At 39.4% G+C, this 19,516-nt stretch overlaps 1 protein-coding gene across 8 annotated transcripts in view; it reads right to left on the bottom strand.

The window, feature by feature from the left end:
* Positions 1-19,516, bottom strand: part of ptprk (protein tyrosine phosphatase receptor type K) — a 641,623-nt gene that overhangs the window by 13,962 nt on the left and 608,145 nt on the right. For all 8 annotated transcript variants that reach the window (XM_073057328.1, XM_073057322.1, XM_073057320.1 and 5 more), the window contains 7 exons: positions 19,310-19,426; positions 15,860-16,014; positions 13,616-13,751; positions 11,218-11,367; positions 9,695-9,868; positions 8,889-9,020; positions 7,248-7,373 (listed from right to left, as the gene is read on the bottom strand). In XM_073057328.1, coding sequence (XP_072913429.1) covers positions 7,248-7,373; positions 8,889-9,020; positions 9,695-9,868; positions 11,218-11,367; positions 13,616-13,751; positions 15,860-16,014; positions 19,310-19,426 — 990 coding nt within the window. The remainder of the gene's footprint in view (positions 1-7,247; positions 7,374-8,888; positions 9,021-9,694; positions 9,869-11,217; positions 11,368-13,615; positions 13,752-15,859; positions 16,015-19,309; positions 19,427-19,516) is intronic.

The following is a 19,516-nucleotide window of genomic DNA, read 5'->3' as shown; positions in this document are numbered from 1 at the left end:
ACTCTCACTCCACAACAGAGACCTATATCATATTTCGGCCCAAAACGTCAACTGTACTTTTGTGATAGATGCTGCCTGGGCTGATGAGCTCCTCCAGCATTGTGTGTGTGTGTTACCCATATCAGAATCAGAGTTATTATCACAGTACCGTGCAATGCATAAATTACTACAGTACTGTGCAGAAGTCATAGATATGTGCCAAAGACATTTTGCACAGTACTGTAATGTTTTGTGATTTTCATCTCAACAAAGTCTAAAATGTAAATTGTATAGGTATTTAGAGCATTTTCTGCTGCTACTGAAGATTTCCAGCAAACACAGCATTTTGCTTTTGTATAAATTCGGTGATGGAAGGCTTGTGGTCCAGTACTTCCACAATCAATAAAGAGCGATTATATCTGTCAAGAGTCATACACCCTCATAGCTCATGTGTATCATTGGCTCATCTTCTTTCTCTTGTCTTGCTGTTCCACTGGGACTGCCACTTTCTACACTGTCACTTCTCATACAAAGGTACCTTATTCATCCTAGTTTCCAGGGAGTAAAAGCAATATTTTAAACCTGACCTGTCTGGTTTCTCAGCATTTTACCTTAACATTCTGTTGTGATTTTGAAAGAAATTTATCCTGATAAGCTCCTGCTACACTGATTTTTCAGATCAGTGATTTTACTTCCTTTTGATTAAAAACAGTATGCTTTGTTGATGCGTCTTTCTCCCTTATGTTAACTTCTTCATTCTTCCTATTCTTTCCAAACAATTTGTAAATTGGATGAGGGATGACAGACAAACATAATACAATAAAGGCATTAAATTTATTATTATTTCATAATGTCAACAAATTAAAAACTCTCTACAATTTTATTTTTCTTTGTAAACCTGCATGGCACAGTAGTGCAGTGGTCAGCACAATGCTTTACAAGTCAGGTGACACAGGTTCAATTCCCACCACTACCTGTAAGGACTTTGTATGTTCTCTCATGACTGCATGGTTTCCTCCCACAGTTCAGAGATATTCCACTCAGTAGGTCAATTGGTCGTTGTAAATTTTCCCATGACTAGGCTAGGATTAAATGGTGGATTCAATCCAGTAATGGGTGGTGTGGCTCGAAGGCCCAAAAGGGTCCTTTATATAACCATATAACAATTACAGCACGGAAACAGGCCATCTCGGCCCTTCTAGTCGGTGCCGAAGCTTACTCTCACCTAGTCCCACCAACCTGCACTCAGCCCATAACCCTCCATTCCTTTCCTGTCCATATACCTATCCAATTTTACTTTAAATGACAATATCGAACCTGCCTCTACCACTTCTACCGGAAGCTTGTCCCACACAGCTACCGCTTTCTGAGTAAAGGAGTTCCCCCTCGTGTTACCCCTAAACTTTTGCCCCCTAACTCTCAACTCATGTCCTCTTGTTTGAATCTCCCCTACTCTCAATGGAAAAAGCCTATCCACGTCAACTCTATCTATCCCCCTCATAATTTTAAATACCTCTATCAAGTCCCCCCTCAACCTTCTACGCTCCAAAGAATAAAGACCTAACTTGTTCAACCTTTCTCTGTAATTTAGGTGCTGAAACCCAGGTAACATTCTAGTAAATCTCCTCTGTACTCTCTCTATCTTGTTGACATCTTTCCTACAATTCATAATTATTTAATTATAGGAATTAATTATAATTTCTATAATTTATTATCTCAATAAAGAATTAAATAAACAATGCCAGGGAAACTTCTGTCAAAATAACAACTGTAGGCCTGTCTAAAGAAGCGGCCAGTTTGTAAATTCTGTAGTGATGCTCACAGCACTTCCTGCTTCCTCTGCTAGTTTGCAGAATACGCTATATTTTATCATTGATTATTGCAAATATTATTAACCACCATTGTTAATTTGGATTAACTAATTTAGTTTTCTGGAGATTGGTATAGATTTTGCATTGGACTCTGATAGTCAATTTGTACATACTGAAGAGCACTGTGAAACCACATTCACCTGATGGCTTACAATGGTTCAAGAAGGTGACTGTCACCTTCTCAAGGGCAATTAAACAGAAGCAATAACAGCTGACCTTGCTACTGATGTCTTGATCATGATAACAAACAAAAAACTTTCCCAGATTTGCTTAGAATCTGCAGATTTATCAATATCTGCCTTGAACACACTCGGTGATCAAGTTGTCACTTCGAGCAGTGAATCACAATCATTCCCCATCTTCCAGTGAAGAAATTACCTCTCACCTTGTTCCTGAATGGCTAACCACTTATTTTGAGTGATTCTTGGTTCTAGATAATTCAGGTAGGGGAAAAATCATTCCCTTTTTCAACAGTCTCAATCCCTTAAAGTATTTTGAATGATTGAGTTCACCCCCCCACTCTTCTAAACTCCATCAATATATCAGTATATTCTCTCCACAGAGAATTGAAATGTATAGTAATTTTTAAAAAAACACTTTGCAGAACAATCAATTTCACAACATTACAGTGATATAAAACCGATTCTCATTCTAGATACCTTAAGTTTCCTCAATTTGATTAATTACCCTTGATTCTGGTCCAGAGGGCTACAGAACTGAGTTCCTGGATAATTAAACTAATCTCAGTATTTCTGGGTTAATCCAAGCACAGAGAGAAATGCTGCAGCTACTAATTTTGTTGTATTGATGATAATAGAATATGGTTTTCAGTGGCAAAATCCAGACTTGTGAAACTGGTTCACTGGATTTCCCTCATCCAATTACAGATGAGAGAATAAATTAATTGGATTGTATTCGCCACTGAATTCCACATTAATAAAGCACATTTGATGGGAACCGAATTACGAAATTAATTTAATTGATCCAAACTACTGAGTCACACATAATGTTTGATTCCAATGAGTTAAATGAAATCAGTAAATTTGATTCATTGAGATAATAATGAAATAACTATACCATAGTTAGACATGAAAAATTTATTAAAAAGTTAAATGGATATATTGCATGCCCTCAGTGTAGGTTAATTTCATTAATTCAGGGCATGGAATGAGTATCGTAAGACCGTAAGAAATAGGAGCAGAATTAGGTGATTTGGCCCACCGAGTTTTCTCTGCCATTTCATCCTGGCTAATTTATTATCCTTCTCAACCCCATTACATTTGTGTAGCTTCAATATCATATAAACTGAGGCTATACAAACATATTGCCCAGTTCAAGGAGTTTATTCACCCCCAATGTCATGCAAAATCAAGCCGGAGTGTGAAGTGTAGGTTTGCCAGCACCATCAGTGTCCAGCAAAGAAATAAGTGGAACCTTCTAACTCATGTTTTGAAGGTGCAGAGCATCAGCAAACATTGTGAATAGTGCTGAGAAGGGTCTATTATTGAACGTTGGCTGAAGAGCGAAGAAGCTGTTTCCTGGGGGATGTAGCAGACGAAGAGATGCCCCAGATAAGGAATGAAATGGTACTAAGTACCCTCACAGCATGGTGTGCTGAGATACTATGCTAATGCCATGAGACTAGGACAGAGGAGTAAGTATGGAAGGAAGGAAGAGATCATTAGATCAATTAGGAGCAGTTGAGATGCATATCAATTACACTCCAGCTGTTCAAACATGTCAAATATATTCCATTTCACTGTTGTGTTCCAGTAACAAATTATACATATGCTTCATGGGATCTCCATTTAAATAGGTATTTCTGTGACATAAAATGGATGTAACAGCAAAAGGAATTAGTTGAACAGAACAGTTACGTAATAGAAATTAAATAATGTTCAATGACCTTTTCTGATTATAATTGTGCTTTAAAATTCTGCCCCCATCATATTTCTGCTCTCATCAGCCTACAAAGTAAATTTGAATCTGATGGTAAAAATTTGTTGATCTTTTGACTTTCAGAAGTGAATATGAAAAAATGGATATTTAGTATGTCAGCAGAATCACAGACTCCTCCGGCTACTATAACCTCCTCTGCAGCACTGTGCTTATGCCCAAAGTAGGGACTTTGTAACTCTCTTCTGAATTTCCCATTCCACATACTGAAACATATGATTGTTATGTGTTGTAATTCCAGAATCTATTGGAAGCATCTAGAGCAAACCACATTTTCAACATCAACAACATATTACCTTGGTGCAGAACAGGGGAGACAAATCACTTTATAATTCAAATACCCAAATCAACTTGAATATCAAGTTTAAGTTATATTTAAAATAAACTGAAGTTCAGCTGCAACTATAATATTTAATAATGATAAAACTGTTAAGTTGTTGTTACATTTGCTTCTGAACAAAATAAATGTAACACTTAATGTTTTAGTAGGATTCCGATCAATTGATCCATTGGTTAACCGGGGCAACTGCCTACTTGCTTACTGTAGAACAACAAAGGTTAATCGAGAACATAGCCAAGATTCCCATGATTTATTTGGAACACTATGCCACTTAATTGGGACAGGCGACTGTGGTCAAACAGATTCTAACTAGCGTCAGTCGTGTGGACTTGTGTGGCCATCAGTCACTGCTCCATGCTTAAAACTGTTTTAAAATAGCATCAGTTGTGTTACGTTTGTGCTCAAAAATCAGTGCTTTTTGTCACTGGTAGTTGGCAAGAAATAAGCAGGAAGACAATTTAGATTTGTTTTGCTCACTGTATTTTCAAGCATTCATGCTTAGAGATGTCAGAAACTGCTGGGGGCGGGGGTTGAAAATGAAATGAGAGTTTGAAGGTATTGACAATCATCTTGAATGTTACAATGAAAATTAAGATGTGGAGGACGCAATTGTTAAAAGCATTGCATGAAGGCAGTCTATTATCTGCACTAGGTGTCTGTGCTAATTTTGTTCATTTAGATTCAATCAAAAGAATATGGTGGTGTGTTTGTTGTCCGGTGTATCCGACGACGACAGTGAAATCTGTGCGGAGGAGTTTTTAAAGTGGAAAAGCCATTGCACTGGGACAGTTCCACTCTCTTGACCTGGTCCAATGGTACAAGTAGTTGTCAAAAACTGGGGTCTTCCTCGGTCGCTGAGGATAAACGTGAGTTCTCCTGTGCCTATCGTGCCTTTCACTCTCCATGAAGTGTTGCAGAGCCACCTTCTTGACTGCTGGATCTCACTGTTGATCTCATCCACCCAGTCCACCAGAGCTAACGTCACATGTCCCTATCTTACCGGGGTATGAGGCTCACTGGCTGCCCTCACCCAGTTTAATCCACCAGTCAAAGCAGAGCACCAGGGTATGGCCGCTGAATGTCTGGTGGGGACCAAAGGTGAGTGAGCTGCCCCAGAATGGACACAACTAGCCCCTTCACCGATGTTGATACCCCTCCCTGGACACCCCATACACGGTACTGTACACTGAATGAATTCCTCTGTCAATAACTTTTAGGAACTAATACACAGTTTTACAGCACTATAGTAGCATTCTTCTAATTTGTACTGTATTTCATTTAAATACTTAAGTTGTAACTCAGTTAAATGCTAAATTGTGCTTTTTTAAAATATCTTTTTAACTATTTCCAAGAAACTTTGGCTAACTGGGGCAGCCACTTAATTAGTCCAAAATGTACTGGTCCCAATTAACCGGAATAAGAACATAAGAAATAGGAGCAGGAGTAGGCCATCCGGCCCATCGAGCCTGTCCTGCCATTTAATAAGATCATGGCGTAAACTCAGCTCCATCTATCTGCCTTTTCCCCATAACCCTTAATTCCCCAACTATGTAAAAACCTTTCCAACTGTATCTTAAATATATTTAGTGAAGAAGCCTCAACTGCTTCCCTGGGCAGAGAATTCCACAGATTCACCACTCTCTGGGAAAAACAGTTTCTCTTCATTTCCGTCCTAAATTTTCTCCCTTGAATCTCAAGGCAATGTCCCCTAGAATCCATTGTATTATGATTTTGATTTCATTTTTCTAAACAGTGCATTGGTTAAAATTATCGATTAAGTGACACAAAGGTAGATGTTTACAAAAATGTATTTCACTGCAAAAATTTTAAATGCACAAACAATACAGTGCTTCTATTGGAAGGTAAGACAAATAACTTTGCATCAAAAGCATTTGAAATATGTTTTAAAAATACCAATGGCAGAAATTAATCCTATCTTTAACCATATCTTTATAATTTTTCATTGTCTGTAAAATGTCAGGTGCCTTATGGAACAACAAATCTAAAAAAAAATGTAATTTGTTCTTTCCGTGATGCAAAAATGTATCATGAGACCATAAGACATAGGAGCAGATTAAGGCCATTCAGCCCATCAATTCCACTCGGCCATTCCAACATGGCTGATCCCAGATCCCACTCAACCCCAAACACCTGTCTTCTTGCCATATCTTTTGATACCCTGACTGATCAGGAAATGATCAGCGTCTGCCTTAAATATACCCATGGCCTTGGCCTCCACTGCAGTCTGTGACAGAGTATTCCACAGAGTCACTACTCTCTGGCTAAAAAAAATTCCTCCTTCCCTCTGTTCTAAAAGGCCGCCGCTCAACTTTGAGGCTGTGCCTCTAGTTCTGGAAACTTCCTCTCCACATGCACCCTATCTAGATCTTTCAACATTCAGTAGGTTTCAATGAGGTAGAACATAGAACAGAGAAATTTACAGCACATTACAGGCCCTTCGGCCCACAATGTTGTGCCGATCATACTGCCTAGAATTTTCTATTTTTCTAAGCTCCACGTACCTACCTAAGAGACCTTATTGTATCCACTTCCACTACCGTGCCGGCAGTGCATTCCACACACCCAACATTCTCTGTGTGAACATCTTACCCCTGACATCCCCTCAATACCTAGTTCCAAGCACCTTAAAACTATGCCCCCTCGTGTTAGCCATTTCAGCCCTGGGCAAAATTAATCCACACAATTAATGCCCCTTATCATCTTATACACCTCATAAGATTCCCACGCATTCTTCTAAATTCCAATGAGTGCAGGCACAAAGCTGCCAAACGTCCTCATATGTTAACCACTTCATTCCCAGTATCATCCTCGTGAACCTCATGTCTACCAAAAACAACGTTTCATATATTATCATAATTAAATGGACAAATATTTACTTTCAAATAATCCTCATGGATTTATAATTATTTGATGAGTGCAAAAAAAAATTTTGTTGGTGTTGAACTTGATTGAAATGAAAGAAAAAGAGTGGCAAACATGAAAAGCTCAAAACAATAAAACTATTTGGCCAATAAAGAGCAATAAAAGTAGTTTAATTTTAGTCAAGTTTCTTAGAAAAACATGGTCTGCAAAACACTTACCCTTGTAAGATTGCAAATCCTGAAGAGCCGACTTACTAGATCACACTCCATTGAACAAGAAACGCAGTCAACTTGAATAGGCCCATATCGAAGTGTCCCCTCTTCTGGCCAATACTGTGGGCATCCCTAAGTTACCAAAACATATTTATACTCTATGAGATTTTGTGTGTATGGCAAAGAAGCATATCAATATATAGCTCATGTGGAAGTTAATGGCCATTCACCACTTGTCTACTCAAGTTTCACAACCAAATGCTCAAAGAGGGTTGATAAACAACAATGGAATTCTCAACATGTTCCACTTTGTCCACAAATAATCTCAAAATGAACAGAGCACGGTGCAAATATGAGAATCAACAACTTTGATCAGGTTTACCCAAATTAACACCAACGTGGGGAGCAGGGTTGAGATGTACACTGTTTGTGTCAATGCCGAATTATTTATTGGTTATAAAACTCTGTGTAGGGCCAGGTGGTCAAATTTAACAGCAAATCAAAACTACATTATAAACTGAGTTAGTAAAAGTAAATGTTCCAAAAACAACAGCAGACCATTGTAGAAACGCAACACAAACAAGCGACCTTCAAACTTCTGGGCAAACAGATTCATGCAAACTTAATAATTTTGCATGCATGTTTATTGCATGGAAGTTTCATTATGAGCATAAATTCTAACAATACACCTCCTCTGGAAACAAATACGTAAATGAAGTGCATAAGTTGATAAAAATCATATTTCCTCATAAATCAGAATGTAGAAAATTAGTATCACAAATACAGTGTATTTACTCAATAACTATTCTGGGTCTGGAGGACCTGTATTATAAGGAACGATTGAATAGGTTAGGACTTTATTCCTTAGAATGTAAAAGATTGAGAGAGGATTTGATATTGTTATACAAAATTCTGAGGGGTATAGACAGGGTAAATGCAAGCACCCTTTTTCCACTGAGGTTAGATGGGACTACAACCAGGGGTAATGGCTTAAGGGGTAAAGATGAAAAGTTTAAGGGGAACATGAGGGGAAACTTCTTCACTCAGAGGGCTGTGAGAGTGTGGAACGAACTGCCAGCACAGGTGGTGCAAGAAAGCTCAATTTCAATGTTTAAACGAAGTTTCGATAGGTACATGGACAGTAGGAGTATGGAGGGTTCTGGTCCCGATGCAGGTTGATGGGAATAGGCAGGGACTAAGTAGGCCGAAGATTCTGTTTCTGTGCTGTACCTCTATGATCCTTAACAGTTCAGAAGGGATTGATTTTGGGTAGCACGTTCAAATAATATTTCATTAAAATTGTAGTAAAAACTCTTCTCATTCAGAAGCGCATATGTTGGATCTATATAACTTGTAGAGCCATAAATTCACCTAGAAATCACATTTTCATGATTGACCAGCCACTTTAGGAGGCAAGAAATGCTAACAAGAGCAAAAACAATCGGGCATGTTATTAATGTAAGATACTTAACATGAGCTCCCTGCATCACGTGTTTTACTCATCAGGAAAATTAATCAGTCTATCCTCATCTGGGTGGCTAAAGCTTCTAAATTATACACCAGTAACACTTCAATGGTGATAAAAGCTGAAACGTGCAGGGGTGAACAAACTAACAATGTCATCATCTTCAAAAAGACTGTAGCTACCTGAACAAGGTCCAACTCGTTCAACATGACAACAGAAGTGCAGCCATAATCATAGACCAGCCTCCAGAAATCTTTGACTGTGTTTGGCAAAGGATGCTGTGTCACTATAAAGGCAGCTGGTTGTCTGTAGCTCTGTAAAGATAGAAAGACCAAAAACTTAGATGATAAAATCGTTCAGCTTAGTTTTGTTTGCTACACAGTTGGTAAACTTAAAATATGCTGATTTTAAACTGACTGCAGGTTCAGTCTATTACTTTGGCCCTATTCCTTGAAGTGTTTACAATGCGCTGGCAGCTGGAAGCCGTGCAAGTACAGCTTGCTACAATTGGCTCGTTAATCTTACATTAACTCATTTCTCTGCTTTTCATTTTTACAGATGAAACCGAAGTCCCGTCGATTGAGGCAGTCACTTCAGAGCAGAGATGAGGTGGAAGTTCCTTACCCAGCAGGTAGCACATCTGTGGAATTCATCGCTGTGAAGGCTATTAGGGTCAAATTTCTGGGTAAATTTAAAGCACAGGCTGATAGGTTCTTGATTAGTAAGGACATCAAAGTTTACAGGGAAAAGGTAGGAGAATGGGGATGAGAGGGAAAATGAATCAGTGAAGGGCAGAGCAGATTTGATGGGGCCAAAAGGCCTAAATCTGCCCTTACCTCTAATGGCCTATCTTAAGTGGGAGGAGGCTAATTTATTTCTCATCTTTTTAGAAATGTTGCATAATACTTATCAAAGCATCTAATAAAACTGACGATTAAAATAGATGTTTTGTTTTGAAATTGAGAGGTGAAATGTATGAACCACATACATCCATAAGACCAGCATTGATGTAGTTACTGCTTTCACCATCTATGGTGATTAAAAATGGCAGGCATCTGTCTGGTGGCAATGCGTCCATGTATCGATTCTTCTCATGATTCCTGGGAAGAAGAGCAATGCTACAGTCTTCGGGTTGTAGTTGTGATGATACAGAATTTAGGGTCTATGTAAGAAAACAAGAAAACACATTAGTTGCCCAAGTGACTCCAATATACTGCCTAAACAACACCTTTAGATAACCATTTCAATTCCTCTCTATGTGCATATTAAACATATAAACGCTCTGTGGGTTAACTGTTTATTACAATGTTCAAAGTTCAAATTTCATTATCAGTGTGCATATATATCACCTATGCTACCCCGAGATTCATTTCCTTGCAGGCATTCACAGTAGAATAAAGAAACACAGTAGAAGCAACGAAAAACTACACACATCGACTGAAAAGCAACCAACCAGCAAAAGAAGACAAACTGCAGAAATACAATAAATAGATAGATAAATAATACTGAGAATATGAGTTTAGAGTACTTGAAAGTGAGTTCAAACGTTGTGTTCCGTGATCAGGTCAGTGTTATGGCGAGTGAAGTTATCCACGCTGGTTCAGGAGCCTGATAGCTGAAGAGTGAAAATGGTTCCTGAACCTGGTGGCATGGGACTCAAGTTGAATTCCTCAAGTTGAAACTATTAATTTACACTTGAAATATTAGAATCTTATTTTCTAGTTAGGTATTGAAAATCAAAGATATTGACACCAAATATATAATTCTGGCAAATATTAATGCCAAGCTACTACAGGAAAGCTTGCTGGAAGCAAAAGAAGTGACTACATTTTGTTTCATTTAAAGGATATTAAAAAACAAACCCAAATTCCCACAACTATTTTAGCCTTGCATTGGGAATAAATGTAATTGTTGAATATAGAAAATCTGAAAACAACTGAATGAACAATATTGCATTTGGTGCCAGGAAGGTTTACAATTACTGAATAAGCACTCTCCAGGGCTAACTCCCCAGAAGACAGCAGCAGGAGGGGTGCAGCACAGTTCAATAGACTGTAAGTTATTGACCCTTTTGACAGTCCTAGTAGCTGGAAGGAAGTCCTGAGCCCTGTTTAAGATGTCTTCTTTCTGTAAGATACAGTTTCTTTCAAACAATGCTGTGGTTTACGTAAGTAAGTAAATAGCACAAAGGAATATTGCTGAAAATATACATTATATAATGTAAGAAATAAATCTATGTAGAAAATGTTACATTAAATTTAGAAATGTTCCACGACGACAACCCTCTAGAGAGACATCACGAATGAAAACATAAATTTACAAATCCAACTTAACAATCCCCGATTAAAAGTCTATATTTTGGATTTATGACTGCACACATTACATATACTTTATTTACCAAAATCCAGTTTACTTCACTGAACATCAGCAAAGTGAATGCACAATTGCTATTGAATAATGAAAATAACTAAAAGAATTCATGTCCACATCTTATAACTGAGGCTTGCTTACTTGAAATTCATCTTTAAGCTGGGAAGAGTTACTCTGTGAATCAACTCGTATCATTTCGTAATAGGCTTGCTTGATTTCACAGACTGGTATTGATGTGTCCCCACACAGACAAGCCTCCAGAATGGCATCATGAATGAATATATATTGTTCCTTTAAAACAAAAACAAATCCAGTCAGTATCAGATTCTCACTTCATGGCTATTAAGTCAGTTAATTGCATTTAAGAAGATAGCATCCGCTGTGGGATAGAGCTCACAGGAATGTAAAACTTAAGCAGATAATCCACAGTGAGATGAAGAGGCCTCAGATCTCAAATTGTTAACACCAAGTAGGCTTTGCCCCTTGATGACAGAGAATCAAAATCAAAATCAAATGCACTGTACGAATATTGCCATTCAGCATAAATGAGCTTTCCAAATTTCTTGATTAAGTACAAAGAGAAACTTTAAAAGTAAAAAAAAAAGCTCTAAGGCTCCAGGGTCACAAGAGGCTGCAGTTGCTGGCTTTTGAAGAACGTGACCGGTAAAGCAGCATCTGGGGGCAGAAAGGCACATCAGCACATCACAGGACCCGGCCTCCCCTCGATTCTTCTTATTGCCTTCGTAAAGCAGACCTTAAGAAACAGGAGCAGAATCTGGCCAGGCAGCATAATCAAAGGCTCACCCACCCTGCTCTCTCTTCTCCCCTCGCCCATCGGGCAGATGATACATAAGCCTGAAAGCACGTACCACCAGGTTCAGTGACCGCTTCTATCCCACTGTTATCACACTCTTGAATGATAAGATGGACGGCCGTTAACTCGTCAAATGAACTCGTTATGATTTTGTATTTTAGGGTTTGCCCGCACTGCATTTCTCAGCAGCTTTTGCACTTTATTCTGCATTGTTCTTGCTTTGCTTTAATCTAGCTCAATGCACTGTATGATATGATCTGTATAAATAGCATGCATGGCAAACTTTTCACAGCATCTTGATGCTTGTGACAATAATAAACCAAAACTACAAGGAACCGTCAACGTTTTGGGTTGAGACTCTGTCAGGATGGATCCAGATCCAATTGCAGGTTCTTGACCTGAGTTCCTCCAGCACTATGCATACTGGCCTAAACCAGAGCTCCAGAGAACCCTCGGGGATCTGCGAATTTCAATGGGAAAAAATCTTACATCTTTATTTTCACTAACCTTTAAATGGAATTTAGCATTTCCTTCAGGCAACAAATCACTGTAGCATTATCAGTATCTGTGACTTTGTCACCAATAGAAATCACAGGTATTTTCATATCAGATTACAGTTCAAAGTAAAATTTATTATGAGAGTACATATGTCATTGCATACAACCCTGAGATGTTTTTTCTGCGGGAGTACATCTATAGAACAGTAACTCTATACAGGATCTGTAAACTGTAAACAAACTGTGCAAATGTAGATAGCAAATAAATGATAAACATGACATAAGAGTCCTTAAATGAGTGTAGTTATCTCTTTTTGTTCAACAGCCCGATGGTTGTGGGTTAATGAACCTGGTGGTGCGAGTCCTGTACCTTCATGTACCTTGTACTCGATGGCAGCAGTGAGGAAACAGCATGGCCAGGGTGCTGAGGATCTTTGCTGATGGATACTGCTTTCCTATGCAACGTTTCATGCAGATGTGCTCAGTGGTGGGGAGGGTTTTGCCCATGATGCACTGGGCCGAATCAACTACCTTTTGTAGGATTTTCCACTCAAGGGCCTTGGTGTTCCCACACCAGGCCGTAATGCAGCCAGTCAGCACACTTTCCAACACACATCTATGGAAGTTTGCCAAGGTTTTTGACGACATGCCAAATCTCCACAGACTCCTGAGGAAGTAGAGGAGCTGTTGTTTTCATCTCAATTATATTTATATGATGGGTCCAAGACAGGTCCTCTGAGACAGTGACACCCAGGAATTAAAGTTGTTATAAATTCCTTAAAATAGCATTTACAGCTCACTCATCACTATAGTTATGTCCAACATGACATGCGTGTTGCTTTGTCAAAGACCACCCCACAGTTTAAGGTTCTTATTCAAGCAACAACATCCTTCACACGGATAAGTATTTACAAAATAAAGTTTAATCTTAACTTGCCTATATTTTAAATGTATAGTCTTGTTATTTAATATGTTAATAAAGAAGTACATATAATAATAGGTCAATTGGTTCTTTTAAGTATTTTGATAACTGTATTTTAATATAATTGGCTTCCTTTGTAATCCTATGTATTTCATTTTATATAGTTAAATACATTATTCCGAGAAGGAGTGCGTAGGCTAAAGAGATCCATGACATAAAAAAGTTACGAATCCTTGGTCTAAACTTCAGCATACGACTGATGTCATATTATGCCAGGTTTTTTGAGCGCTTCAATTTGAGTCTTACCTCTGTCTGAACCATATTAATGCGCCTCGATCGTAATGCTTTAACACAGTTATAGATATCAACAACTCCTTCTCGCTCTGCCATGTCTAACATGATATCTATAACAATATAACAGCCGGTCCTTCCTGCCCCAGCACTGAAAACAAACAGAATGGAGAGTTTCATGTGTAGTCAAACACTGTCATCATTAGATATTAAAATTCAGTTTACAACTCAATACTATTTGCAATGAGAAATGTTCAGTGGGATAACTGATTGAGACTAGTAACTTAATTTCAATGCATTATAAGTGTATCTTATGCAGTGAGGTCTTGAGAGCAACTTATAAAGCATCTCTGACTTACAAAAGTACTGCTCGGAATACTAATGACAACCATGGCAGATTCACACAAGACACTAGTTGGATTTGCTTAGAGAATGATTTATAAGAATGAAAGGGAAGTAGAGAGACAACGAGGTTATGGAATGGCTTGCAGCCTTGACTGCTGAAGAAGCCGGCTGCAGAGTGATCAAGCTCAGGGACGATACGGATGCCAGTATTAAAGATTCACAAACGACTCCCGGAAAGAGTTGTGGAACACAAGGACCATAAGATATAGGAGAAGAATTAGGTCATTCAGTCCATCAAGTCTGCTCCCCCATTCCATCATGGCTGATCCTGGATCCCACATAGCCCCATATCCCCATCTGCCTTCTCGCCATGTCCTCTGATGCACTGACTGACCAGGAAACTATCAACTTCTGCCTTAAATAAACCCATGGACTTGGCCTCCACCGCAGTCTGTGGCAGAGCATTCCACAGATTCACTGCTCTCTGGCTAAAAGGTGTGGAGGATTTGAAAATTTGGGTTGCACCGTGACACAGGTTCAATGCTATCCTCCAGCGCTGCCTGTGTGGAGTTTGCATGTTTATCTTTTGGTAGTGTCTGTGTTTGTGTGTGGTCCTTTTTCCTCCCATATCACAAAGACGTATTAGCCGTTAGGTTGATTGGCCACTGCAGATTACCCCTGGTTTAGGTGGCTGCTGAGAGAACCGGTGGGTGTTAATGGGAATGTGGGAGAAATAAGGTTATAGGGAAATACGTGTTCTGCTGGGGATTACGTACAACCCATACACATGACTGAGTGTTTAGGAGACTGTGGGGTGCAGCTGCTGGCTGCTGTGCCAACTGGCAACTTGGCTAATGGCTGAATTTTTGACTGGCGAAGTATCCAGTTTGTGAACCATTCCCAGGAACAGAACCCTTTTGTAACCTGCAGCTGACAGAAAGGCGGCAGTAACTCCAATTACACCGCGTTACAACAGTGGTGTGCAGAGGGGCATCTCTGAACACACGCCACGTTGAAACCTTGAAGTGGATGGGCTACAGCAGCAAAAGACCATGAACATACACTCAGTGGCCACTTTGCTACTGTTAGGGTTAATTCGAGACTGCCATTACAGGTCAGGAGTGGCTCACGTAATGCGAGGGAGGGGGGGAGCGAAACTGGGGATTCCGCTACACCGAAACTACCAGTGTCACGCGATTCAGTAAACAAAAGAAACAGGTAACTCGTGAGTGTATGGCGTCGGGCCAATAAGATGGACACAAGTGCCCGATATTACCTAATATGTAGCGGGGGGTTGTGCTGGGGGGAAAAGGGATATAAATAAGAGCAGATTGTAAGGGGAAGTCGGAACGCGCCTTCTCCAGCGACTCCGTCGATTCGCTGCGCCAGTTACGAATTCTGCAATAAACCCAAGTTTTGTAATATTCCGGTGTTGGTTGTCTCTCTTCCTAAATGAATACAGGGCAGAATTTCAAGCCCAACACTACGTATGTGGATACTTAATCAGGTGCCTACTGAGTGTAGGTCTGTGAAATAGGACAGGTTATTGGATACATATAACTTTGTGCAAGTTAGGAAAAATGATCAGAAAAATGCTTCTCTCTGTTGAAGGATGGGAGAGAAGAGATGAAGCTGTATGCCTTGTCTTAATAGAGATTGTAACAAATTGTTGAACTGAAGACAATGAAGCAACAATGGTCCAGAAACAATCAGCAGAGTTTTGGAGAGAAGGACTGAGTGATTCAGTAAGAAGATGGGGTGAGATGAATCATTTCTGTGTGAACTAACTGCCATTGGTAAGCTGACTTCTTGCTATGTGGATATATTTGTAAATGCAGCTGTATTGATGTTAGGCACATAGATACACAAAATCAATTTTGCATTATTGAAATATTTATACAAAATGAAGCCAACCTGCAATGTACAACTACTGGCCCCGCTCCTGGGGGATTTGAGATTTTCACACGGCGGATAAACGCTAGTAGACCAGTTGCATGATAAGGAACGCCATGATCAGGCCAGCCAGTGAAATGGAACTGCTTCACTTCACGAATTTCATCAAAGCCTCTCTGAGAAGGAACGGATTCACATTTAAAAACTATTCTGTTACAGAATTATTATGCAAAATGTGTGAAAGGTATTCACAGCTACATTTCAGTAAATGAGGCTAAATCTTGGCCTCTAACTAGGAATGCAATCATGATCATCTCAGGGATGCACATTAAGAACTTAAACACACCACCTTTTAAAGGGGAACAAGTGCCGATCCTAAATGTTATTGGGTGTCCATAATTTCACCAGATGCCACTGCTCTTGCTTACCTTGGTTTGTGCACAACTCTGCTTCTTAGATTGCTTTCAAAACAATTCATCCCTTTTGTGACTGTCCTGTTAACTCAAGTTTAAGTTTAATTATCATACAACACATGAATATAGCGTTCCTCCGTAACCAAGCTGCTACACTCATTACCAACAGCACACTGCACACTGCAAGAGTACATATGGTTCATTGAATCATACATTTATTATGGCACAAGAGACATTCATTCAGCCCACTGATCAACTCTGCAATCCCATTCTCACAGTTCCTTCCACATTTTTATAGTATGGTTGATGGTGGGGCTGTTCCATTCACCTGATTTATGTACATTAATGTTTCCAATGAGTATTCTGCCCTATAATCTGCTGCTTCCTTCACATCACATTTCCTGAATGCTTATCCTTATCCATGAACATCGACTGGCTGTTGAGTGCCATGACCAACTCCCCCTAGCCTCTGCTCATGAAGATCAAGAAGGGCACAAACTGGACTGGGCATCACTGAAAGTCACGGTGCAAGCAAAGACTGAGCATGCAAGAGATTTCCTGGAAGCATGGTTTTCCAGGAACAATTCTGTAAACAGATATGTACACCTCCATCCTATTTATAAGCCTATGTGGGCAAAATTCCAAACCACAAAGGACAGAGTTCGCCCTACAACCAATCAGCAATGAGACCTCCTCCCCCATGTCACAGCTGAGTTTCTGCAATGACGACCAATCAGCTGATTGGTAAGTACTTAAAGCCAAGCATTTGGAGGACACACCACAAATTAACAGCACACTGACGATGTCTCCTTGTATTGTGATGCAAATGAATTGGCAGCACTGGAGAAGAACTCAACTCAACAATTATAGTGGCAAATTAACCTACTAAACTGCACAACTTTGGGACACAAGTGGAGACTAGAACATCTAGAATAAAACCCATGCAATCACAAGGAGAGTGTGCAAACTTCATACAGGGAGGATCCTACGTCAGGATTGAATCTTAGTTTCTTGAGCTATGAGGCAGCAGCTCTGCTAGCCGAGCCACTTCCTTCCTGGTTCAAGATTCCTAAACTCAGTGAAGTCAAGGAGAATCCCAATAGTTCTGTTGCGTCAGCTACGCTTAGTTTTTGTGGACAACATACCACAGCTCCTCTTGAAAGATCAATCCCTGAAACTAAGGTTCATAAAGTTCAAAGTAAATTTTATTATTAAAGTACATATATGTCACCATATACAGCCCCGAGATTCATTTTCTTGTGGGCATTTTCAACAGATCTATGGAATAGTAACTATCACAGAATCAATAAATGACCGCCCAACTAGGGCGCTCAACATGAAGATTTCATGTCTGGAGAACCACCTTAGCTACTTCTCTTGATCTTTCAGACAAGTAGCAAGAAATGGCTAACATCTGTTATGCCTGCAGCCCCCTCCTTTGTGAGAATCGCAAGATCACTATTGGGTTGGGTCAGGGGACCCAGGAAATGAGAGAGAGACGTGCAGAATGTCTCGTTCCCCGGCGATGTAAAGCTACGGGACATGGCCATTGTCTCTTGGAGACAAATTTGTGGATTGAGATACTATGCTACGTGAACGCCCTCAGGCAAAGTGGGCTGGGTGAGGGAGAGATTGCATCACCCCTACCTGATTGACATCTAAGACCCTGCGAGTCAGGATAAAAGAGGGTCTGTAGGAACAGCCCCTCAGATGCACCAGAAGAAACGCTAGCGATCCCGTAATAGCGGGAAGCCATTTGCAGGAGGCCACGTGCGTTCAGTTCCGTTGCCTGGAACTGGTGGCTGGTACCACGGAAAACGGCTTTTAGCTAGCAACGGGGAAACCAACTCCCCTGACTCAAAGGATTGGCATCATAAAAGACCTGGGCAAGTTTAAACCGTCTCTCTTAAACCCAAAACGCTGCAGCTTGAACGAACTAACAGTGACTGTTATATTTCCATTGGACAATACATTATCCCCTAGACAACGATAGAGCTATTTCTTATTGATTATTATTATACCCGCGCTTTTAGATTTAGTATTGACGACGTATATTATCTGTATGTTTGCATTAATCTTATTTTTGTGCCCCTTTATCAATAAATACTTTTAAAAATAGTACCATCAGACTTCAACGGACCTCTCTATCTTTGCTGGTAAGTGACCCAGTTACGGGGTACGTAACACATCTCAGAGGTTATACCACTGACATACCTAGACTTCAAACTCAGTTTTTAAAAAAAGCCTGACCTGTGCATCTTACCAGTAATATTATAACTAGTGGTTCACTGACCCTTCCTCCCATTTTAGAGGGTTTCAAACCTGCGGTCCTACAGTGTTTTCTCCTCGCCCATTGTGTGAAACCAAGACATTTTTTCTGAAGATGTGAAAACAAGAGGTTCCCTTAACTATCCAATCTATCCATCTTCATGCATTCTTCAGGCCTTTAAGAGTTAATCCTAGCAATTCTATTTGAATTTAGCTAATTTATTCCAAACTCCTAAAACTTGATATGTAACATTTTGGCTTTTAAACATGGCTTCTCGGTAATTAAAATATTATTAAATTGTTCACAAGTAATGTCATAACCATCTTTATTTTTGCTATAAATATCTTAAAGGAATATTGGCTCATTCCTTTTTTGGAGGTTAAATAACCAGTGATTAATGCATATTTAGCAGTCGCCAATTAAGTTGTCACAGAAATATAACACCCAATTGGTGCCGAACGCACACTGCTGACTTGAAAGCACACTTGCTGTTGGCTGCTCAGCATCCACAGATTAGCGTTTAATATATTGTATAGTCACGTGCATTAGCATGAAATTGAATTTTCTATGATCACCTACTTTGTCCATTAATTTATTTTCCAGTCCAACAAGTAAATGCCTGATTATTTTAACTGCAGATTTTTCCGGTTTGTGTGGGTTAAGTAATGAGGGTAGAACATAATTTGAACAATCAATCTGACTGAATACCACTTCTCCTAAAAATCATTACATCAGGTAAGTACTGTAAAGAAACAAAGTGAGGAAATTAGGGTTGATAAATGAACTTACCCTTTCCAATGTAAAAGTTCGAACAACATATTCTGCAAGAGGCTCCTCTTCCACGAATGTAACTTTGAAATCTGCATAAACTTCACTATCATCTGGCCAATATTTGTAACATTTGACCTAGGATTTAAATTTTTAAAAATCAAAAGATTAGGAATGGGAAATTATCCTAGTTTTATAGTGATAACTGAAATACTTATTATAGACAAG

The sequence above is a fragment of the Hemitrygon akajei genome, chromosome 9 (assembly GCF_048418815.1).
Source record: "Hemitrygon akajei chromosome 9, sHemAka1.3, whole genome shotgun sequence".
In the NCBI taxonomy this organism is placed as follows: Eukaryota; Metazoa; Chordata; class Chondrichthyes; order Myliobatiformes; family Dasyatidae; genus Hemitrygon; species Hemitrygon akajei.
Note: the sequence above shows the minus strand (reverse complement) of the source record. Positions and strands in the feature narration are given on the sequence as shown.